A 25,888-nucleotide genomic window follows, 5' to 3' on the forward strand; every position below is an offset into this window, starting at 1 on the left:
ACACACACACGCCCGCACACACACACACACGCCCGCACACACGCCCGCACACACACACACACGCCCGCACACACACACACACGCCCGCACACACACACACACAAACACACAGCCCACTATAAGGAGATGAGCCAAACTGCCTAATCTTACACATAACAGGTTTTCACACTGGCAAAACCTGTTTTTTTACTGAATCCACTCTGGTCCTGTGGGTCTGTGGGAAGAACAGAACAACACTCCTGAAGACAGCGAAGCTCCCATTCTGTTACACTCACAGTTCAGGGTTAATTAAGGAAAACTCAGATTAAACTTCCTCCACATTTAGATTAGATAAAATTCTACTTTCCACTTCTGTGGAACTGGGAAGTTGACTTCACCAGGTCATTAATAACGGTGCATAATTCAGGACATTACATCTGTAAGATACACCTCAGCTCTACACTACAAATCACATTTGATATGATATTTAAGAGCAGGAGATCGGGCATATGACCCATTACAAACACAACTGCTCCAGCTACCTTCACACTCTAAAACCAGCAGGAGCGGCTGCAGCAGGAAGCACAGTGCTGCTGGGTTTTGCTCTTCAGCTGTGATCAGATTAACAGTTAAAATATGCATCTGCTGCTGATCGTGTGTGGGTGGTGGAGTGTGAATGCATTGACTCTACCCTTTCCTCTGTGTTTTCCACTTCACTATAAAGCTCAACCCTCCTCTGTGAAATCTGTGCTGACCCTGGAGCAAAATTCCAGCATATTCAATCTCAGCTCCACACCACATTTATCCACAGAAGCCTTTCACAACAACTATCTACATCCAACCTTCCATAAGTAACTATACACACCCAACCTTTTACATGCAGCTTATTTACACACATCCATCTCACAGTGTTTTTTTTTTCATGTAAGCATATTTTGTGAAGAAGAATCAAAGCTGCAAACAGGATGTAGAAACTGAATGTTGAAAGAAGAGCTGCATGTGAGAGAGGAAGAAGGGAGAGGGGGAGGAGGAGGTAGAGAGCCTCTTCCCTGTATTATGACCAGAGCCCTGGGTCCCAAGGGAAAAAGGGTTATTTAGCAGACCTAAAAACCAACCTAAAAACATCATCCAATATGGACCTTAAACCAGTACAGTAAAATAAATTAACACAAAATGATGTTTAACTTTTATATTTAAGCAGTTAGCAGAAGCTAAACTTATCCAGAGGAACTCTTGAATAACAATTCCTAAATCTATCTCACTATTCACATCACCGTTTTGCACACTGTGCTAATTCGCACATACAGATGATTGGGACAAATTGCTGGGGAGGACTTTTACTTTCTGAGCCTGGGTTTCCCATTAACTCTGCAGAGGAATGTAGAGAGTCAGGTTACAGTGGTTTGGTTATTTCTTCCTCTTCCCTTCGGCTGAGTGCTGACAGGTTCACTCACTGATGCAGGTGAGAGTCCAGCAGGTCACCTCTGCCAGTCTGCGTATGGATGGGTGGGGGGGGGGGGGGGGGGGGAGGGCCACTGGGGGGAGGGAGGGGAGTACTGGGGGGATGATGAGTGCGCAGGAATGAAAGATAAGCAGGAAGCATTATGATGCTGAGGATACAGGAGGGAGGGGCTGGATGAAGTACTTGTTCTATTGGTTGTTTCAATGTACTCTGGTTGGTAGAGCCCTCCCTTTCCTCCCACTATGACATCACCACTGATATTTCATTGTCCCTGATATGGAGGAAGGAGAACATGCAGTGGCTCTTAATGGGGTGCTCAGTCCCCATGTTATGTTTACTTATAAGCACCTGTGAAACTGTTAGCCTGGCTCAGATATACCCAGGTCTGTACTGGGTTTTAACGTGATACATTTAATACAGAAATGAAGTTCATACTAAAGTACTCAATATGTATGATCTTAAAGTGAATTCCAAACCAAGAACCAAATTTTTTGGTTTAGTCACAAGTAATGAAATAGATCTCTCAAAAGTGTAATCCCTTGTTTACTAAAAGTTTGAAAGGGGTCAATTTGACCCAAACTGAACATAGGATGCATTACTGCATGCATTACCTTGTGCTCATCGCTGATGGAGGCTTGTCTCTGTGGCTTCAGCAGTGAGTGTGTTTGGCCAGTCGGTGGAGCTGAACGGCATTCTGGGAGAGAGTGTGAAGTTCCCAGCTGCAGTGAAAAAGGGCGGGAGTTTGATGCACAGCGGTGCCACCATTGGAGACTTGACTAGTGGTAAATTTACGGCGCCCCGTAATGAGAAGTACAGAGACAGACTGCAGTGGGACAGCAGCACTGGATTCTTCTCCCTCTCTGGGCTGAAGATGGAGGACATTGGAGAGTATAAAGTACAGAATACAGACCAGAACATAATAACTGTCTTCCAGCTGAATGTGTACAGTAAGTACCACTGTGTCTGTGTCTACAGTATTACTAATGCTGTGGTGTGTGAGGATGTGTGTTTGCGTTTGTGTCTGTGTATGTTTGAAACATAATAACTTTATTGTTGTTGTTAGTAGTAGTAGTATCAGTTGTAGCAGTAGCAGCAGCAGGTTTGATTATGGATCTTATCTGATCACTATAATCCTCTCTGCTGTACCATTATAGCCCATTATACCTGAACATAACTATGATACACACCTGTAACAGGGAACAGGGGTCTAAGGTCATGTGACTTTGATGTACTGAGTACAGCAGCAACAGCAGCACATTATTGTCACCAAGACCACTGATCAGAGGGCAGATCTTTAACTCTGTTATCAGGAAGGAGAGTTTAACACAGGAACAACATTCTGAAGTAAATGTATATTACAGCTATCTGAAAAGGATACTCTGTGTAATTATAAGGCTAAATGTATGTATATTTGTTTCACTAGTTTCACTTTTTAAAATGAAACAGACATGAGATTTCTCTACTGTAATGTGATTATATGCTGTCTTTAATTTGTATTCATAACTGTTTTTAATATATTATCATCTCTTTCATATGTTCTCGGAAATACTTCTGATCGCTGTGCCTAGACGACAATGGTGAGTTACCTAGCAAAATGGTCTTACCCTCTGCGGTTAGGATTAATACCGTGTTTATGATTTAAAAGATGAATAATTCTTTCTGTCAACATAAGTAACTTTTCCGTGAAGGCTTTCTGTACAGGTCACATGTTATTGCCATGTTGGATTTTCTGTTCAAAGTACTGCGCTGAAACTGTAAGTGGTACGAACAATTCTTCTTTAGGAATGATGTCATAATTAGGTGGCTTACCAGTAGTGATGATGTCATAATTACATGCCTTAACTGGAGGAATGATGCCGTAATCACAGGATTGCAGGCTGCCTGTCACATTGGGCAGAACAGTTAAATAATCTTTGCATGTTTATTTAACCTGTTTAGTTAAAATTTAAATTTGATTACCACACTATTAAATGGTAATATTGCTCAATTTGAATTTTCTGACCCTACTCTCTTTCCACAGAGCTGAATCAATCAAATGAATATGCATAATTATACCACATTAATAAGGTTTTTCAAAGCTGTATTCACTATCTCACTCTGTTCTCTCTGCACAGTTCCTGTATTAAAACCCCATGTCAGAATCAATCGTGATGAGTACCCCTGCACTCTACTGTGCTCTGTGGAGAGAGGGACAGGAGTGACCCTGTCCTGGTACAGAGAGGGTGAGGAGAAAAAATATGGCAGCTCTGATTCTCTTGATGCTCCGTATCTGAAACTACCCCAGACTGTGGATAAGGGCGGCATCTACACCTGTGAGGCGAGGAACTCAGTCAGTAATGAGACATCAGACCCTCTCACTGTGGGGGCCCACTGCACAGGTGAGCTTACTGCACCTCAGTCACACCTGTACACACCTATGCACATCCATGCACACTAGTTCTTAATGGGGTGAAAAATGCTCTAAAAAGTTATTTGTGGTTTATTTTTTGGGGGAGAAAGAGAGATAGTATTAATTCTGTTATTTGTGCTTTACTCCTTTTCTCTATTGCTACATCACGTGATGTTCAGTCACCCTCTTCATCTCTGAAAATGAACTCTGACCTGTGTTCTCTGAGTGGCAGCTCTTTTGACCCAAAAATTCACATTGAAAAGATTCCCCCAAAAATAATAAAATCTAGACTCACCAGTATGTGTTCTTACCAAAGGCAGCTAATCATGGATCTTGTCTGTAATAAAATACAAATTCATCTGTGTGGACTCACTGTGGCCAATCAGAGACCCCAGAAGAGCCTGTAAAGCTCAGTGAGGTAATACATCGTCTGTGTTGGTGAGGTATTCCAGCATGAGCTACAAGTACATTGAGGCAGAATTGTATTTTTTCCTATTAATGAAAGGAGTCTATTTCCGAATAGCAAGTTTTAAGAAAGATAACTAGTTATTTTCTAATAACGTAATCTTTTATGATAACTACTGATGTTTTCTAATAATGAGATAAAATAACAACTCTACATGGCAGCATTGCACCTCTGTACTCCAGAAATGAGTGAATGAATGAAACATGCATTAATGGCACTTTTTCAAGATGCTCAAACTGCTTTACAGTGATCAGGGGGAACTCACCTCAGCCACCACCAATGTGTAGCCCCCACCTGGGTGATGGACAGTCGCCTTTTTGCACCAGAATGCTCACCACACATTAGCTAAGCCTATTTGCTGCCCTGGGCAAAGTTGTGTGAGGAGCACCCCCCCCCCCCCACTCTCAATCCAGACACACAAATTACACGAGAAATCATGCAGGTTGTAAAATCAATGCGACACCAGCAATCCAGCATTCTAAAGCAGTTTAAACAGCAACATTATTCTTTCGCTTTTGAATTATTGTTACATCCCCTCCCCTTTTCAATGTCCAATTTCACAATTGATGACAATGTTGAATCACATTTCTAGTTATTGTTGGTAGCTTTATTTACAGTTGCCAACCATCCCGCAAAATACGGAATCGTCCCTTATTTCGACAGTAGAATAGGTGTTCCGCATTTAACTCATGGCTACTGGGTGCATTTTCATCACCCGTATGTTTGTGAACGATTGCGTTTACAGTAACCGCTGTTTTTAATACTATTCAATAGCTAGCTAGCTAGCTAGCCGGGATAACAAGCATGCTGTGAGACCATTCTGACCTAAAACCAAGAATTATTGGGTCGGTGACAAGTGACAGCAAACCTGTCATAAAGCTAGCTGGCATTCAAAACTCGTTAGACGTTATGTCTACACTGCGCGACCACACCATTTAAAAAGCAAGACAGTGCTAGGGAGATGAATTTGATTGTCTTATGGTTTCATGCAGTTTCATTAAATAATGTAATGACAAAAATGACCAAAATTGGTGCTAACTGTATGGTATAAAACGAGAAGGAACTATTTTTTCTTGATAGAATCATTGTTTTCATAGAATTAACGACCAGAGGTTTTTGCTTAACAACGGTAAAATAATATGCCCAAACGCCCGCGGAAGAATTTCACTTTCAGCTGATTATATAGATAAAAATCAATAAATATAAAGTAACCATATATAGTCATTGCTGGTAACCCGTTGTATAAGTGGAATAAACCCCTCCAGGCTGTCCCGTTATTGGAAAATAATGTAGCCTACTTTGGGGCTGCATTAAGCGACCCTCGGCTTCGCCTCGGCCGCATCACCACCCCCGCCGTACATTATTTTCTAATAACGGGACATCCTGTCGTGGTTTATTCCTTACATATAGTGCACAGAAAATACCGAGGACAATTTAGCATAAAAATCGCTAGCTTGCTAGCTGATATAATGTTAGCTTCCTTTTGATGACAAACAAATAGTCTGTATCCATCAAAATTTAGCAACTGTACAAACTCACCATTATATTGGGCTTTTTTCTCCTCCTCTTCCTTTCTCCGTTTTCTCCCCTCTGCCCCTGACAACTTTGTTGTTCATTGTTGTTTTCTTATGATATAACATTAAAATTCAGGCACTTAACAGGTGGGCTTAGCTAGCTGTCTCGTCTAATCTGAAGAGAGGACGGGGATGATGTGACGTCAATGATGCAATCATGCGCACTTGGCACTCCCTCTGAAAAGGGGATGATTGATGGTGACTGTGTGCGCTGTGTGTATCCTCGTGTGTGATTAGGAGAGTGGAGGGGGCGACCCGGGCAGGCGGCTGCGGGGTGCAATGATTGAATAGGAAGAAAAAAAATTATCCCTCCCGGTTTGCGCCCTACCAACGGATGACGCCCTGGGGGACCACCCATGTCACCCATGCCTAAAGCCAGCCCTGGCTAAGGTGGAGAGCATTTTTTAGCCAATTAAGTCAGGGGAGAATTTGGTGGCAGGTTGAGAGAGCTGGGCTGGGATTTTAGTCAGTACTGAAATACAGGACCAGGTCTCTCCTGTGCGAGATTCTTCATCTCTGTGGTTAAATAATGTTTCAGTCATATTCAGTATCAGGACAAAGCCAACAGTACCAGTGCTTTTCTTTCATTACTCCTCTCCCTCAGAAACTTGCTCTGATTTCACTAATTTTATATGGATCCAGCACACAGTTACAGAGAAAGAGGCTTGTTTCCAGTTTGTTTAAATAGTCATGTGACTTTTCTATTCTTTACAGTGCCTTTTGCTCTGAGACTGGCTCATCTCAGTCCCCTTCTTAATCTGCTGATTCTTTAGAAGTGTTATGTGTCTACAATCAATCAACAATGTGTACACTGTTGTGTAGCCATATATCTGCAGTGTGATTGGCTGTCCATGTTGTTTGTCTCTGAGCAGGCTTATTCCTGCAGTGTGTTTGGCAGTCCATGGTATGTGACAGAAATTACTCAAAAACCTCAAATTGCTGCCTAATGTTTTTGAATAGAAGCAGTGAAATATTTTTTATAGTGTAGGTGTGTCTGTGCTGCGGATGCAGTACCATTGGCTGTGGGTGTGTCTGTACTGTGGGTACAGTACTGTCGGCTGTAGGTGTGTCTGTACTGTGGGTACAGTACTGTCGGCTGTAGGTGTGTCTGTACTGTGGGTACAGTATCATTGGCTGTAGGTGTGTCTGTGCTGCAGGTACAGTACTGTCGGCTGTAGGTGTGTCTGTACTGTGGGTACAGTATCATTGGCTGTAGGTGTGTCTGTGCTGCAGGTACAGTACTGTCGGCTGTAGGTGTGTCTGTGCTGCAGGTACAGTACTGTCGGCTGTAGGTGTGTCTGTACTGTGGGTACAGTATCATTGGCTGTAGGTGTGTCTGTGCTGCAGGTACAGTACTGTCGGCTGTAGGTGTGTCTGTACTGTGGGTACAGTATCATTGCCCGTAGGTGTTTCTGTAATGAAATGCAGCACATTACTGTCACCAGGGCTCACTATACCACACAGACTCTCTCTCTCCTGCTCTCTTTCAAAGCTACACACCAGATGTGTGTTTACCAGTGTGTCAATCTGGTTATTTTTTCATGCAATATATTTTTGCTGTATAAAGTTAACGTTAGAAAGGGCCATTGTTTGGGAACCCCCTAAGTAACACAGTCAACATTAAATATGTTCTGCACAGCTGTATAATTATGGATTTCTTGTGTTTATTTTACCATGTGACCCTGGACCCGCTTCTATTGGACCAATCACAGCTCCCTCAGGTAAGAACTCCCATAATCCCTGTCTGCCCACAGCTACACATTGGAGTCTGCACTACACACAGCTACAAACTGGAGTCTCTGTGCTACACACAGCTACACACTGGAGTCTCTGTGCTCCATACAGCTGCACACTGGAGTCTCTGTGCTACACACAGCTACACACTGGTGTCTCTGTGCTACACACTGGAGTCTCTGTGCTATACACAGCTACACACTGGTGTTTCTGTGCTACACACTGGAGTCTCTGTGCTACAAACAGCTACACACTGGTGTCTCTGTGCTACACACTGGAGTCTCTGTGCTATACACAGCTACACACTGGTGTTTCTGTGCTACACACTGGAGTCTCTGTGCTACACGCAGCTACACACTGCAGTCTCTGTGCTACACACAGCTACACACTGGAGTCTCTGTGCTACACAGAGCTACACACTGGAGTCTCTGTGCTACACACATCTACACACTGGAGTCTCTGTGCTACACACAGCTACACACTGCAGTCTCTGTGCTACACACAGCTACACACTGCAGTCTCTGTGCTACACACAGCTACACACTGCAGTCTCTGTGCTACACACAGCTACACACTGCTGTTTCTCTGCAACAGTCAGCCTTCTTTACACTGAGTAACATACAGCATATTGTGTTAAGAAACCAAATCTGTTTATGTGCTGTGCAGTAAAGTACTGACTTGCTTTCTGACTCAGAAACACTTTCAGAAAACAATACATGCTGCTGTTGTGCCCTTTGAGTTTTTAAATGTCTCTTATTTCTGTCCTCAGGTTCCAACACAGGGATGATTGTTGGCATTGTTGTCAGTGTCAGTGTCATTGTCATTGCTATAGCTTTCATTGTTGGTTATTTATGCGGTAAGTGTCAATCACGTTGCTTTGAGCTTTATTAGTATTACACACAGATAGTGATTTTCGTGTGAAATAAACAAGACTGTAGCCTTTCAAATGAGCCCTCATTGGTGTCGATGGGTCCAGCCATTCCCATGTAATCTACCTGTGTACTGCCAGGGGAGCTCTGCATCATGAAGCTCATGCTGATACTGAGTGAATGTATGCAGCCGAAAACCCAGCTAGTTCTAACAACTTTCCATTGTGCTATAAAATGTATATAATTATTATTATAATTATGGCGGAAGTGTTTGATGAGCTTGGAAAAGCAGGTCTCAATTAGATGCTTCATTTTTATGTTCATAAAGTGTAGATTTGCACAAAGGTGGGGTCCTGGACAAAGTTATGGCCCCACTGAAGGGCATTTAAGTTCACTGAAAAGGCGAGTTTAGTCTTCTTATTCCACACCAACAGTCATATGCTACTCATCATACAGCTTTTATGCAAGAGCTTCCAAGCTAGTGGCTTCATCTAGTTGCTTGTGCTTTTGTGCAAATAGGGCAGATATTTTTTTTAAAAGTTTACTATTTCACATCGGATAATTTCCCATTGATTGACACGTTTGGAATGTAAACACACCTGCAGATGCAAGCCACAATCGGTAGGTACAAGCTACAATAGGTACAGACAATCTCTCTGTCTTTTGCAAAGCTTCTAATGGACAAATTCTCTGCCAATATGTGGGTGACATTCGCAGCAGTAACGCTAGCAACAGAAAAGCGTGTTCAACCCAAACTAATAGGAGTTTTCAGTTTTAATACCTGCCAGCTAATGCATATATTGCAGCATTGAACATTGATGTTCATTCTTGTAAGATATTGACACATAAAACATGTTAGAATTGATTCTTCTCTCTTATCTGTTCAAAATATATGTTACATTTTGAGTGAAGAGTGAAATTTGTTTTCGTGGTGTAGATTATGTGTTCAAAACATTATCAAAAATGTACATTTTGGAGAGGTTTTGAGACATCTTGGGAAAACCCTTGCAAAATTTCACTGCTTTTAGTTATCAACACAAAGAGGTTGGGGGTAAATTTTTAATAATGATTCTGACTCTAGCTCATGTGAATTTTGTGAAATAAACGATACAGTTCCATTTTTATGTACATTTTATGTATATCATGAATAATTCTTCACATATTTCCTAAATTTTTATACATAATCTTGATGACACACATGCGCCCTTCAAATAATGCCTTTAGCTCTCTGCTGTGTGTTGCCACAAATTTGTAAGGCTTTATAAGGACACTTTGTAAAAGGTTTGTAAATGTGATATTCAGAGACAGGTTAGTAAAGATGACATAAGACTTACTTTTCAATAAATAGATCAGTAGCAGAAGGAATCTTGTGATTCAAGGCACAATTAAAGTATTTTAAATCCAGTGTGAAGATTGAAACCATTTTCCTATCGGAAGTGTTAAATTGATGCACCAAATTTCAACAAACTCAACTGATCATTGATCAGTTTGTTTCCAGTGCAGTCCTTTGTGATCCTCACTTTAGCCTGCTTTAGAAGTGTACCTCCTGCCTTGTGGTTCCATCTTATTTCCAACTTTTTTATAGCAATTTTTTTCCTATCTAAGCAAAAAAAGTTGATCAGTTGTAATTTTTTGTTGTAGGTAAAAGAAAGGATCACACAAGCGGTAAGTGTTCTTTTACTTTGTACATTTGTGCATTCAGACTAAAAGCAAATACAAATACCGAAAAACAAACAAATACACATTCATGTTTCTCAAATAATCAGAAAGATCACACACTTTCAGCCATGTCAGCATTAAACATTTCTGGATACAACCTGAACATTTTACCTAGGGGAGGACTTTTTAAATTTTTGAATAGGTGAGCACCTGTATAAGGTGAGTCGAGGACACTCTTGTTTATTATTGTGTATTGTATTGTATTATTGTACGTGGTGCTGAGCTTGACATGGAATGTGTGAGACACGCCCCACACAAACACACACAACCAACGGCGGCAGCTGCTTGCACTAAAGTGTGTTAATCACCAACATGTTACTACCTGCAGAACAGCTGGCCCAGATGCTCCTGGTCTGGTGATACAAACTCCAGAATATAATAGTAATAATAATAAACTTTATTTGTATAGCACTTTTCAAAAACATAGTTACAAAGTGCTTTACACACATAAAAAGAAATGATACAAGATTTAGACGACAGCTTAAGGGACACATTAAAACAAAGTATATGAATAAATTAACATGAAAATAGGAGCAGTATGAAAGAGGGCCAAACAGAGGAAGAGATACAGATACATGGTTAATAGAATATAGTAAATAACAAGATGTTAAAAAAATCTAAAAATAAGAGTAGAAAAGGTATTAAGAGGATAAAACATTAAAAGCACCTTTGTAAAAATGTGTTTTAAGGAGAGATTTAAAACGAGGCCCCGACTCAGCGAGCCTGATCTCCTCGGGCAGGGCGTTCCAAAGTCTAGGAGCTCTAATCGCAAATGCCCGATCTCCTTTTGTTTTTAACCTAGACTTTGGAATGACCAACAGTGCTTTGCCCGAGGATCTCAGGCTACGGGTTTGCCCATAGGGGGAGAGTAGTTCTGAAATGTATGTCGGTGCTAGACCAGACCTGGCCTTGAATGTGATGAGTAAAATTTTAAAATCGATTCTAAAAGAGACTGGCAGCCAATGTAGGGATGCTAGGATACGGGAAATATGGTCAGATTTTTTGGAGCCAGTTAAAAGCCGAGCTGCAGCGTTCTGTACTGGTTGAAGACGACGGAGGGGGCTTTTGGGTAAGACAGGTGTACAGAGAGTTAGAATAGTCAAGGCGTGTAGAAATAAAAGCATGAATAAGTTTCTTCAGATCAGAGATGGACAGAAAAGATTTAATTTTGGCAATGTTTCTCAGATGATAAAAACAAGATTGGATAACCTTCTTTACATGTTGTTCTAGGTTGAGGTCAGGATTGAATATGACACCCAGGTTCCTAGCAGTGGGCTTTAGACTAGATGAGAGTGGACCGAGGTAAATTTCAATCTGGGCTCTGGCATGGAGTAGGCCAAACAGTATAACCTCAGATTTTTTATCATTAAGCTGGAGGAAATTATCAGACATCCAAATTTTGATGTCCGCTAGACACTTGTGAAGGGTGGCTATGCTGGCTTGATCATTTGGGCTTATTGGTAGATATAACTGCGTATCGTCGGCATAACATACAATAATATGATCATATTATGGCCTTAATGAGCCAATATAGAGATGCTGCAACTACTGACCAAAAAAATAATCACTGAATTTCTTCTGCCCATATTTATGGATAATTGCTGTCTGGAAACCTGGAATTACTTCATTATTAATTTATACCCTGAAAACAGCAGAACAGATATAATTATTTGTGGGAAAGCAGTGATTGGTTCACTGATATGAAACAGCATTGAAATAGTGCTGGATCATATGCATTCAGAAGTAACACTGCCGTCTTTCTGATTGTAGTGCCAACCCAAGCCTGGGTAAGTGTTCTCTCTGTGATTCCATTCAGCCTCAGTTCTTCTCACATTCAGAGTGTGAGTGTGTGTGTACACATGCGTTTGTATGAGGGTGTGTGTGTGTGTGTGTGTGCATGCACACGTGTGTGTGTGAGGGTGTGAGTGTGTGTGAAAGTGTGAGAAAGTGTGTTAGTGATACAAACCACACCAGAGTAGTAGCTCTTCTGTGTTTTGCAGTAACTACTGAAGGCAGTCGCTTGTATTAACTTGCTATAATCCACACTGACATGTCTGTCTGTGTCAGTGAGTCTGTACTTTTGTTGGTTTATTATTATTATTTAAATTAAACTTTCTCCCCACAGGACTGATATGAACAGAGAGAGGGAGACCACACCCTCCTGCAACCCAACAGAATGATCTGTCAATGAGACCAGAGTCTGACCCCTCCCCCGACTTCTTGAGAGATGGCCAATAACAGTCAGCCCCCTCCCCCTGACTCACTGAGAGATGACCAGTCGCACACTGCCATTAAAACACAGGACCCTGAAATGCATGTACTTGCCATAAGAGGCACTTAGAATAACTCACCATCTCTTCTGAAATGTTTGTGAACCGTTGTTTTGCAGCGTGATTTTAGTAAAATCATTCAGACTAAATGTGTTTTTTTGCCGTAACCATGAGCTTTGCACTAACTCTAGTATGTATAAATACCCAGAATGCCTCATTTCTCCTACATTGTGTGACTGCAACTATACAAAGTTTTCTATGATTGATGCTAAAACAATAAAGCTTTCATTAGCTACGCACTGCAGTGAGAACACTGTGTCATTAGCTACACACTGCAGTGAGAACACTGTCATTAGCTACGCACTGCAGTGAGAACACTGTGTCATTAGCTACACACTGCAGTGAGAACACTCATTAGCTACACACTGCAGTGAGAACACTGTGTCATTAGCTACACACTGCAGTGAGAGCAGTGTGTCATTTGCTGCACACTGCAGTGAGAGCACTGTCATTAGCTACACACTGGGTTACCACGTGTTTTGTGTTGGTATATGTTTGTCATATCAATACAATAACAGCATTAGGGCTACTTTGAACCAACTTGCATGGTTTGTTGCTTAACTCAAATAACGTTAAACAAAAAATATGAGTACATATTGATACATTTATGCTATATTAAATTTATACATGTGTATTTTCCAATTAAAACACATTTTAAATCAAATATTGCATGAATGTATCATTGAGTGGCCATACAATCGAATATCCAACTACTTTTCTCCGTGTAAGGGAAGATATGTTTTTGTTTTACTGCGCCAACAGCAAGCTTGTGTGACAAACAATGGACAATGGTAAGTTACAGAGCAACACAATAATGTTATTATCCCCTATGAATAGGATTAATGCATGTTTATAATTTTAAGATGAATATTATCATGTGATTTAGCCTATTTTTAATATGTTTCATTTCCGCTACTTACACGAGGGACCCGTGGTGGATCCCCTTTATATACAGAATTCATCAGAGAGAAATGTTCTTTCTCTCGACATGCAAGTTACTTTTCCATTAAGGTGTTCTCCACTTGCCTCTGATTGGTCCACATGAATCACATGGGGAATCCGGGCAGTGCAGGTCACATTTTATTGCCATGTTGGATTTTCTATTGTTTTCTTTTCAAATCTCTGCTTTGGTGAAACTAGATGCTACACACTGCTCTTTTGTTGGAGGAATGATGTCATAATCGCAGTAATGCAGGCTGCCGGTCACATTGGGCAAAAGTTAAATGATGTTCATCTGAGTATTTCACTTGTTACATTATATTTTAGATTTGATTAAATTTATCACAATAATGGATTGTTCCATTATGCTCTGGCCCTATGCTTGTTGCCAAGAGCTTATCATTCAGATTCATATTTGACACATAATTGTTTGGCATGAATATGGTTTTTCAAAGCTGTATTCACTATCTCACTCTGTCCTCACTGCACAGTTCCTGTATCAAAACCCCATGTCAGTGTCACTCGTGATGAATTCCCCTGCACTCTACTGTGTGCTGTGGAGAGAGGGACTGGAGCACCCCTGTCCTGGTACAAGAACGGTGAGGACAAGTCCTATGGTAGCTACCCTGTATGCTGTGCCCCACATCTGGATATGACTCAGACTGTGGAGAGGAGCGGTGCATACACCTGAGAAACGAAGAACTCAGTCAGGAGAGAGACATCAGACCCTCTCACTGTGGGGGCCCACTGCACAGGTGAGCTTACTGCACCTCATTCACACCTGCACACATCTTTCCATACCTGTGCACACCTGTTTACACCTGCAACTACTATTAAATGAGAGATACTGTTAGACTGTAAAATCCCCATCAGTGATTGTTGTTGTGGGTGGTTGTGTTTAATAATGTGAAAAAAATGTCTGATTGCACCGTTACATCACATGACTTTCTGTCATCATCCTTGTTCAGTGAAATTGAACTTTGACCTCCATGTGTTGTCTGAATGCAGAGGTTTGAAGTGTGATCTTCAGAAGGGGTGTAACCAAAGGCAAATACCCTTTTCAAAGGTTTACAACGAATGTGTTATGAGCAATTTTTTCAATTTGACTTGTGATATAAGGAAAATAAATGAGATTAGCAGTAAGTGAGCACTGAATTGATTAATTAGTTTGTTGAACATAACACATGACACATTAAAATGCATTTAGGAAACAATGGTGGAAGGTAACCCCCTCCCTCACTCTCAATCGGTTTAAGATCAGCCCTAAAAAATGGGTTTTAGAATAACCTGTCCTCACCTGTTCTCACCTGTCCTTACCTGTCCTCACCTGTTCTCACCTGTCCTTACCTGTTCTCAGATGGAGCTGCGGGTATCTGGCAGACAGAGGGGTCTAAAATGTGGAGCCTGTGCCTGGTGCTGATTGTGATGCTGTACAGTCGCCTGGTTTGAGGCTGCTGAGTGAGAATGAACTGTGACCTCTGGATGGGTGGGTGGGTATGAGAGTCCCATGTTCACTGTATCCTGCTCCAGCCCCAACAACTAACCTGCCCCATAAAGACATGCAGCATAACTGCCCCATATAGACATGCAGCATAACTGCCCCAAAAAGACATGCAACATAACTGCCCCATGAAGACATGCAGTATAACTGCCCCATAAAGACATGCAGCATAACTGCCCATAAAGACATGCAGCATAACTGCCCCATAAAGACATGCAGCATAACTGCCCCATAAAGACATGCAGCATAACTGCCTCATAAAGACATGCAGTATAACTGCCCCGTAAAGACACGCAGCATAACTGCCCCATAAAGACGTTCTCCCAGTCCCAGTCATCCTCTGTCTCAGGCTGTTCTCTCAGTCCCAGTCATAAACTGAAACTAATTGTTAATAGTTTTTAATCATGCAGCTTTAATGTCTTCCCTGCTTTATCTAATTGCTGTGCATACCATGAAGAATAAATGTTCCACAATAATGTCTCAATATGTTTAATCTGTCAGATGAACTAATGCTTTTATTTAATGTGATTTATGGAAAATGGTAACTTAAGAAAGATGCTCCATTTATAATAGATTAATTTACAGTGATAGGTGTGAAGTTTAAATCCACACCAAAACAAATGAGACAAACCTGCACCTCACATATACACACCTGTACAGACCTGGGTTAATACATATAAGGAAACAGAAAGCTGCACTCCAAAGGTGATCTATGATCTGGAGGCTCTGTGTACAAAGCTGAAACTGAACCCAGATCAGTAAGGCAGGCTTTACTGATCTCCACTCAGAGATGGGCTGAGCTCCAAACTGGCATCCCATGTCCAAGCTGATACAGTCTCAGCCCTGCTATGAATCTGCTCAGTGGTGGATTGGGTCCAAACTGGCGGCCCATGTCCCGGGTGCCCGCGGTCTCTGCCCTACAGTCAGAAGCCCTGGGCAGCTGTGTCATTTAGAGCGCGGAGTTTGTCCAAACGCAGCCTTTGAGCATCTCTCTGTTCTAATGATGACGGGAGACAAGGAGGAATAAAATAAGGGAATGGAATGAGCCCCAGATGTCAATTTCACATATTTTAACTTGTTTTGCCTTCCATACTGGAAAAACACGGAAGGAAAGAAAGAAAGCAGGTGAAAAATAGGTGATTGGAGTGCACCTAAGGTCTGGGCTCCACTTCCTGTTGTAGATGACAGGGGTGTTCTGAACAAACAGGAAATCATTGGGTAGAATCTGTGCTTTATGAAATCATTTTTTGTCTAGAATCACTTGTAAATAAGACACATACGTTTACATTTATCCTGTAACATTATTTGTACAAGTTGTAACAGATTTGGGCATTACTATGTGGAATAGTTATTCACCATTGTTTCCCCCTCATTTTCGAATCCAAGCTTTGATTAAAAGCAGCTCTTAGTGCATTTTTTGGAGATAACCTGCTGAGGAGTTTAAGAGAGGAAGTGAGAGTTGTCTCTATGAGCGCAGTTTCAGAACCCCACTGCGCTTCCTGTGTTCTGCACAGTTACAGCACCTCACTGCGCTTCCTGTGTTCTGCCAGCGCTGGAATCTGTCCTGCTATCACATGACCTTCCTGTCATGTCACTCAATGGCCTGCGATTGCTTGGATGCACTCTAAATGCGATTCTTTGGCTGTGTTCCTGCTTGGATGCACTCTAAAGGCGATTGGTTGGCTGTGTTCCTGCTTGGTTGCACTCTAAAGGCGATTGGTTGGCTGTGTTCCTGCTATTTCCGAACAACCTGTGTCTAATCTTAGAGCTAAGAGCTGAATCAAACGGAGACTGCTCTTTCTGATCAGATCAGAAAGCAGATGGAGCAAGCCCTGTGCGTTTACAACCAAATTCCCAATATTTGATCACCACCTGCCACTTTGTGGCCATTGCTGGTACTACCTGACATGATCTCTGATCCCGCTGTTGAAGCTGAGATGATAATATTGAAATACTCTGTAAGCATGTGCTGGAATGGCACCTTCCTCACACGCAGGCTGTACCACACACTCCCAGCTCTCTGTCAGGCTGTTCCACACACTCCCAGCTCTCTGTGCAGGCTGTTCCACACACTCCCAGCTCTCTGTCAGGCTGTTCCACACACTCCCAGCTCTCTGTGCAGCCTGTTCCACACACTCCCAGCTCTCAGCCACACACGGGGCCACACACAGGGGGACACACAGGGCCAAGCACAGGGCCATGCACAGGGCCACACACAGGGCCAGCGTACAGTGTGTAGTGTGCTATATTTACAGCTCCCTCCGCTGTTATGGGCACTCACTTAGGACACCAGCTTCTGGAACAATCCCTGCATATCTTCACTGGGCCAACTGATCAATCAGAGTTCAGTTAAATCATTCAGCCACATGCTGAGCGCTTTAAGATAACGCTTTGTTCTCTGTGTTTGGGTCTATTTAATATCAAGCATGCGACTAAGGTCACATGACTCACAGTCAAGATTAGTGATTGGCTTGTCATACGGACTGACATATAGTGCCCTCCAAAAGGATGGCAACAGTAGAATTAAATTTGTTATTAAGCTTTTCTATAATGTTCTCCTGCTGTATGTGTGTGTTAATGTTCTCCTGCTGTATGTGTCTGTTAATGTTCTATCTCTGTTTGTGTGTGGTAATATTCTACTTCTGTATGTGTGTGTGTTAATGTTCTCCCTCTGTATGTGTGTTAATGTTCTCCCCCTGTATGTGTCTGTTAATGTTCTCCCTTTGTATGTGTGTGTTAATGTTCTCCTGCTGTATGTGTCTGTTAATGTTCTCCCTTTGTATGTGTGTGTTAATGTTCTCCCTCTGTACGTGCTTGTTAATGTTCTATCTCTGTTTGTGTGTGGTAATATTCTACTTCTGTATGTGTGTGTTAATGTTCTCCCCCTGTGTGTGTGTTAATATTCTCTTGCTGTATGTGTGTGTTAATGTTTTACTTCTGTATGCGTGTGTTTATGTTCTCTTGCTGTATGTGTGTTAATGTTCCCCCTCTGTATGTGTGTTAATCTTATCTTTATGTATGATTGGGTTAATGTTCTCCCTCTGTATGTGTGTGTTAATGTTCTACTTCTGTATGCGTGTGTTAATGTTCTCCTGCTGTATGTGTGTGTTAATGTTCTCCCTTTGTATTTGTGTGTTAATGTTCTACTTATTTATGTGTGTGTTAATGTGCTACTTCTCTACTGGTCGCCAGAGGGCGACATAAGCATTGGCTGCTATTTCCTCCACAGGTCGCCAGAGGGCGACATCATCGTCGTATTTTGTGTTCTTTTGACTTACTGCTTTCACCTCTGTTGATTTGTGATTCTTTGCACCTGTGTTCTTCCCTATATTAGTTCTCCCTTCGGTTGTGTTCATTGCTTAGTCTTGAGTTTGCCTGCCTCTGTGTAAGTCTCGAGTAAAAGCCTGTATTGCCGGAAATGAAGCCGGCATCAAAACTTTTCTTTGGAAAAGTCCACTTTGTTTGTCAAGCCTGCTCTTGTTCTCTGCTCTTGAATCTACGCTCCTAGTCAAGTGGGTTGGTGGTTAGTATACAGGACTCCCAACCAAGAGACTTGGGTTCAAGCTTCTGTCGGGGAACCATCTGTAACAACTTCTTTGTGTATGTGTTAATCTCCCTCTGTACGTATGTATTAATCTTCTCCTGCAGTATGTGTGTGTTAATGTTCTCTCGTTGTATGTGTGTGTTCATGTTCCCCCCTCTGTGTGTGTGTGTGTTAGTGTTCTCCCCTTGTCTGTGTGTGTTAATGTTCTCTTGCTGTTTGTTTGTGTTAGCAGTGTACCACAGTGGGAAAGGAACTGGGCTTGTTACCAAAGGACACTGCCGTTGTACCCTTGTGCAAGGTTACTTAACCTGCATTGCTTCAGAATAGATCAAGCTGTATAAATGGATACATTTATAACAACTGGATAGGAGCGTCTGCTAAATCCGTGTAATGCAATGTTAATGTTCTCCCTCTGTATGTGTGTATTAATGTTCTCCCCCTGTATGTGTGTATTAATGTTCTCCCTCTGTATGTGTGTGTTAATGTTCTCCTGCTGTATGTGTGTGTTAATGTTCTCCTGCTGTATGTGTGCGTTAAGGTTCTCCCTCGGTGTGTCGTTAGCTGTGCAGTAGTCTGTCTGCTCCAGCTGCACATGAAAGGCACTTCTGACACAGTGACTGCGCAGCTCAGCTGCAGAACTGCAGGGTGAAAACACAGTTAAAAATACCCACTCAGTAATGCAGAGTACCGGAAAGCTCTGTCTGGAAGCTGTTCCTCTTTCCTGCTGAACCACAGCAAGAAGCAGCTGAGGAGAAAAATGTAAAATAAAATATGCAGGATAAAGTGTCAGTCTGTTACCATTTAATCCCTTAAGTACAGAAGTTTTACATTTAACAAAGAATTTACACATTTTTCCCAAATAAATAGAAGCTTCTGGTGAAAAGACCGCAGGTTTGTTTGGAGCTTCCCATAAGTTTCTTTGGTTTGTTTGCAGTAAGATGATGCACTTTTATATTTGGCTGGATCATCACTTGCTACATTCTACTTTACACAGTCAGCTGCCGTATCATGTACAACACACTGGCACTCATAATTCCTAGAAAACTTTTAATGTGTGTGTACGTGGGTGTGTGCCTGTGTGTGTGTGCGTGTGTGTGCGTGTGTGTGCGTGTCTACAGTGCTGTGTCTGCCTCCTGATATTTCCTTCGGCCTCTTCTCTCAGTGCTGCAAACAGAAAAACAAACTCAGAATAAGAACATTATTACTGCTGGTATAAGAACATTAATTCTCCTGGTATAAGAACATTAATACTGCTGGTATTTGAACATTAATATTGCTGGTATGAGGATGTTAATACTGCTGGTATAAGAACATTAATACTGTTGATATAAGAACATTAATGCTGCTGGTATAAGAACATTAATGCTGCTGGTATAAGAACATTGATACTGCTCATATAAGAACACTAATACTGCTGTACAGAGAAAATGTGTAAAACAAGTTTGAGGTGTTTGTGTGTGTGTGTCTGTGTCTGTATATGTGAGATGGGAGTTTATTAGCTATGCTAGCTATGACAGATGTTGTTACCTGTTCTGACTGAGAACTTTATACAGGCGGGTTAAAAGAACCACCGTAAGTGTCAGAAATGCCAGCGTCACCAACACAAACTCCACCAGCCTCAACACAAACATTACATACAACAGAGCATCAGCGAGAGAGAGAGAGAGAGAATGTGTCACACCTCCTTACAGTGTTTCTTTGGCTACAAATGTTGCTCCTTACCCTCTTCCCTACAGACTGCTGCTCCTTAACCTCCTCCCTACAGACTGCTGCTCCTTACCCTCCTCCCTACAGACTGCTGCTCCTTACCCTCCTCCCTACAGACTGCTGCTCCTTACCCTCCTCCCTACGGACTGCTGCTCCTTACCCTCCTCCCTACGGACTGCTGCTCCTTACCCTCATCCCTACGGACTGCTGCTCCTTACCCTCCTCCCTACGGACTGCTGCTCCTTATCCTCCTCCCTACAGACTGCTGCTCCTTACCCTTCGGCCTGCAGACCTGTGTGGGGTGGAAAGCTGTTCTCTCCTCACTGACTGGGTTTGTAGTCACACAGGTGTAGGTGAAGTTGGACACCCCTATCTCCAGAGTGAGGGACAGGGTGCTGAGACTCGAGCTGCTGGTGTGGGACAGTGTCTGTCCCTCTGTCCTCCAGGACAGGGTGACCTGTCTCCCATTCTGCACAGAGCACTGCAGTGAGCAGCTTCTGCCCCCTTCAGCTACTGATGTAATATGAGGCTTCGACACGGATTCTGTAAGAGACCCCACAGCACAGCATCACTGACACAGAGTATCACTGACACACACACACAGCATCACTGACACAGAGCATCACTGACACACTCAGCATCACTGACACAGAGTATCACTGACACACACACACACACAGACCATCACTGAGACAGAGCATCACTGATACACAGCGCAGCATCACTGACACAGAGGATCACTGACACACACACACACACACACACACACAGCTTCACTGATACACACACACACACACACAGCATCACTGACACAGAGCATCCCTGACACACACACACAGCATTACTGACACACACACACTCACACACAGAATCACTGACACAGAGCATCACTGACACACATACACAGCTTTACTGACACACACACTCGCACACAGCATCACTGACACAGAGCATCACTGACACACACACACACAGCATCACTGACACAGAGCATCACTGACACACTCACACACAGCATAACTGACACAGAGTATCACTGACACGGCACAGCATCACTGACACAGAATATCACTGACATGGCACAGCTTCACTGACACACACACACCATCACTGACACAGAGCATTACTGACACACACACACACACACACACACACACAGCATCACTGGCACAGAGTATCACTGACACGGCACAGCATCACTGACACAGAGTATCACTGACACGGCACAGCATCACTGACATAGAGCATCACTGCCCCACAGAATAGCATTACTGACACACTGAACTGCACCACTCATACACATTCACACCTGGGAGCTGCCCAGTACAACCACAATCCTCTATTGTTGGCCATTGAGCAGCTCCACTGGAGGGAGAGAACATTTTTTAGTATGTTAAATCAGGGGATGATTAGGTGGCAAGTTTTTGCGAGAGCCAGATCTGGGATTTTAGCCAGGACACTGGGGAATCCCCTACTCTTTACAAATAGTGTCATGGGACCTTGGTTTAACGTATCATCCAAAAGACGGCATCTCCTACAGCACAGTGTCCCCGTAATGCATGGGGTTTTTTAAAATTTGACCAGAGGGAAGATTTCCCGCTGCTGGCCAAACAACACCACTTCCAGCAGCAACTCAGTATTCCCTGGTGGTCTCCCATCCAAGTACTAACCAAGCTCACACCTGCTTCGCTTCAGCCAGTCACAAGGAGCAGAGTGTGTGGTGGTATGGCTGCTAACACACAGACCATCATCACTGACACACAGCACAGCATCAGACACACAGTATCACAGACACACACAGCCCAGCATCATGGCCACACAGCATCACTGACAGGCAGCACAGCATCGCTTACACACAGCACAGTATAACTGACACAGTACAAACACACATAAACACTCACACATACCGCATACCCACTAGGGGTGTGCAGAGACGTTATTATCTGTATCTGTCTCTGTTCAACCAACAAAATTATATGTATCTGTATCTGTATTCGGATAAAAACACAGGAAGTGGGCGTAGTTTACTGGAAGTCAAGTTAAATCCACCCCCCCCCCCCCTTTAACTAGGGGGACATTGAACAATCAGAAACTGAAAATATATATAAATGGAAAGATTCTGTTTTGCATTGGAAATAGAAACTATTTACAGTAAAGATATATAGAAAAATGTCCTTCAGTTGAAGGGAATAATCTTAAATTCCAATGATGCTGCGTTCGCGTTTCTTGATGTGTTAACAGTTCGCTAGGGAAACGTGAGTTTAGAGTATTTACAGTATTTACATTAATACATTAACTTTTTTGCCTGTTTTATTTTTTTCCCCTACTGAACTAAGTTTGGATAGACTGCAAACCATCTGATGTCCTCATATTTTCCCTTGGTGGCAACTGTTAGCCTACCATGAAAATCTGGACTGGATTTCATGTTCATTTGATAGCAAAGACCTATGGCTGATACATACAGCATGTTACATCTTAAACGGATGAATATTGACTAAAATACAAGGTAAAACGTTGCGTAAAATATTTCGACTGGATTTTTTAAATGTAGGGAAATTAACAGATAAAGCTGAAACTACAGGTTCTAAGTTTAATTTGAATGTATAGGTAGCGGGGGTTTGAAAGAAATCCAGCTGCCAAACCAGGCTTTTGTCTCGCTAGCTCCCGCACCTGACGTCACCTCCTCCTCTATGCGAGAGTTTCCCTGAGTGATAGCCGGGAATAGTCAGCTGTCAACCCGCTGCCTGCTGTGCACTGCCTGGGTGGGGGCGACTACAGAAAATAGTGATCACTTTTCAATAATGTGGAGTAAATGAAACTCCTAGTTAGTGAAATCATAGTCCTATGTTGCAAACAGAATGGGCATTTTTATCTTGGGGCCATCCACAATGATATGAATCGAAATCGAAAACTATTACACTACTAACTAACACTTACATTACAGTGTGAAATATCCACATCAATACCAGTAACCTATTTAAACACACTCAATTTCAAAAATAACGTATATAACCGAAGTATTTTGAACAATAATAGCCTACTTACATAGCAATGATGAAATCTTATCTGTGTTCAGTAGATGGAGACAGAGACAGTAAATCAACAATACAGTTCAATCCGCTTCTGTTTTGCTCCAGAAAACGATGTCAGCTAGGTCTATCAGCAAACATGCGGCTTAGCTATGCCCAGAAGTCCTCAATAATAATAGTATTTCCCAAGAAATTACGAATAATAGTTGACCACGTTTCGTGAGTGAATGCATAAGTGAATGCGATGATAAGAAAAATTTCGGTTACGCTGACCTAAAAAACGCTATTCCAAAAGCAAAATTAGACATGTTATACATCGTTAGAAAGCTTATACTCTCACCTACTGAATAAATGAATTGTCAATCAAGCCAGACTGTACTAAAAAGGGCGACAACGACGTAAACAACAGGTGTGGTATTACGGGCAGCTATTTTGGAAGATACCCAGGCGTCACGAATGCGCTTATATTTCACAAACGGATTGTCCAAGACAATAAATTACCACTCAGTCAAATAGTTAGCTATCCACAGCCAAAACTAACCTACAACTTACCGCCACATATTTTCTCAAGTTCTTGTAGGCTGAAATGTCCACATTTCTAGGCAGACAAAGAAGGCAGCGCATAATGTAACTACTGTTTTTGGTAGTCTGTAAGTAAAACATAGTTTGAACGTGAGGCCAGGGGTGTTCTGCCTCCTACGAATCACCCGCCGTTGTTTCAGCCATTGTTGTCGCCCACTCATCCTTCTGTGTGCTGTGACTGGCTACGTTTGATTGGTGAAACGGAGTCATGTGGGGCTATGACAGCGCCAAAACAAAGACCAGTCAGCCTCTTTGGCTGAAGTCTCTGAGAGAAAGAAACAAACAGAACGTGCGTTGAAAAAAAAATGGGTAAAAAATAAAAGTAACGAGCGGAATGTAGCCGAATATAACGGAGTAAAAGTAACATTTTTTCTTCGCAAATATACTCGAGTAAAAGTGAAAAGTATGTTGCATTAAAACTACTCTTACAAGTACAATTTATTCAAAAAGTTACTTAAGGAAATGTAACGGAATAAATATAACGCGTTACTACCCACCTCTGCTTACAAACAGCCTCAGCAAAAATTTTTAACAAAACCGTTTTAGCGTTTTTCCCAGTCATTTAAATTCCAATTAATGGTTTTACAGTAAATCTCAGAAACTGAAACACGAGAGAGCAGAGAATGAAGGAAGTGCAGCCGATTAGGAGTGTGCCACTGTCCCCAAAAAAGCAGAATAAGACACAGCTATGCCATTAAAAACATGACTGGGGTTTGATAGTTCTCTCAGTTTTAATTATGCATGCTTAATTTTCCTGTAAATATTGCAATACTGAAAAAAATGTCTTACTAAACTAAAAAGCTACTGTACACTGCCTCCACTCTAACAGGTATATAACAGTATAACAGAGTCCTACCTCCACTCTAACAGGTATACAACAGTATAACAGGGTCCTACCTGCACTCTAACAGGTATATAACAGTATAACAGAGTACTACCTGCACTCTAACAGGTATATAACAGTATAACAGAGTACTACCTGCACTCTAACAGGTATATAACAGTATAACAGGGTCCTACCTGAACTCAAACAGGTATATAACAGAATAACGGCTGCTCTCATGTTGTCTGAAATAAGGGTTTCACTGGCCAAAACTGCAGCTTGGACTTCCTGAATCTAAACTGCTCTCTTAGACCCCACCCTACCACATCACACCACAAACTCAGACACACATACACGCACGCAAACACAGGCGTGCGCGTGCACACACGCACACACACACACAGGCGTGCACGCATGCACATACACACACACACGGGCATGCACCTGCATGGACAGACATGCACACACACACGCACACACATGCACGCGCACACACACGCATAGACACACACACGCACGGGCATGCACACACACACACACGCACACTCGCACACACACACACACAGGCATGCACAAACACACACACACACACACGCACACTCGCGCGCACACACACACGGGCATGCACAAACACACACACACACACACACACACACACTCGCGCGCACACACACACGGGCATGCACAAACACACACACACACACACACACACTCGCGCGCACGCACACACACACACGGGCATGCACACACACACACACACACACACACACACACACACGCACGCACACTCGCGCGCGCACACACACACGGGCATGCACACACACACACACACACGCACGCACACTCGTGCGTGCACACACACACGGGCATGCACAAACACACACAACTGTGAGTCAGGGAAACCGAAAGCCACTGGCTGGACCCTCATACCACCAGAGGACCAGCAGTAGGAACAGTGGCCTCTAGAGGAGAAGATGAGAAGTGCAGAGTGAAAGATGAGTGTGGATAATGGGGTACAGGCCCCTCTCTGCTGTGGAGCTTTGGGGAGCAGCTCACTTCCCAGTGTGGTTCACCAGCTGCAGCAGCAATAGAGGCGTCAGTGAATACTGTCCTATCTTGTCTCTGCACTATAACGTCCCCTAAATGGTTTTTATCAAACCCTGGCTCTATGGCTCTGAGTGAATGCTGCATTTCTGTTTTTTCCCCCCCCATTTTTGGTAAAGAATAATTCGGACTCATGA

At 42.6% G+C, this 25,888-nt stretch overlaps 2 protein-coding genes across 2 annotated transcripts in view; one reads left to right on the forward strand and one right to left on the reverse strand.

Moving 5' to 3' along the window:
* Positions 1-25,888, reverse strand: part of LOC118227653 (titin-like) — a 128,548-nt gene that overhangs the window by 32,609 nt on the left and 70,051 nt on the right. The gene's annotated exons all lie outside the window — the stretch shown is intronic.
* Positions 1-25,888, forward strand: part of LOC118227654 (T-lymphocyte surface antigen Ly-9-like) — a 237,213-nt gene that overhangs the window by 2,197 nt on the left and 209,128 nt on the right. Inside the window, exons 2-3 of the mRNA XM_035418389.1 lie at positions 2,095-2,388; positions 3,010-3,018. Of these exons, the coding sequence (XP_035274280.1) occupies positions 2,095-2,388; positions 3,010-3,018 (303 nt within the window). The remainder of the gene's footprint in view (positions 1-2,094; positions 2,389-3,009; positions 3,019-25,888) is intronic.

Source organism: Anguilla anguilla, chromosome 5 (genome assembly GCF_013347855.1).
Source record: "Anguilla anguilla isolate fAngAng1 chromosome 5, fAngAng1.pri, whole genome shotgun sequence".
Lineage (NCBI taxonomy): Eukaryota > Metazoa > Chordata > Actinopteri > Anguilliformes > Anguillidae > Anguilla > Anguilla anguilla.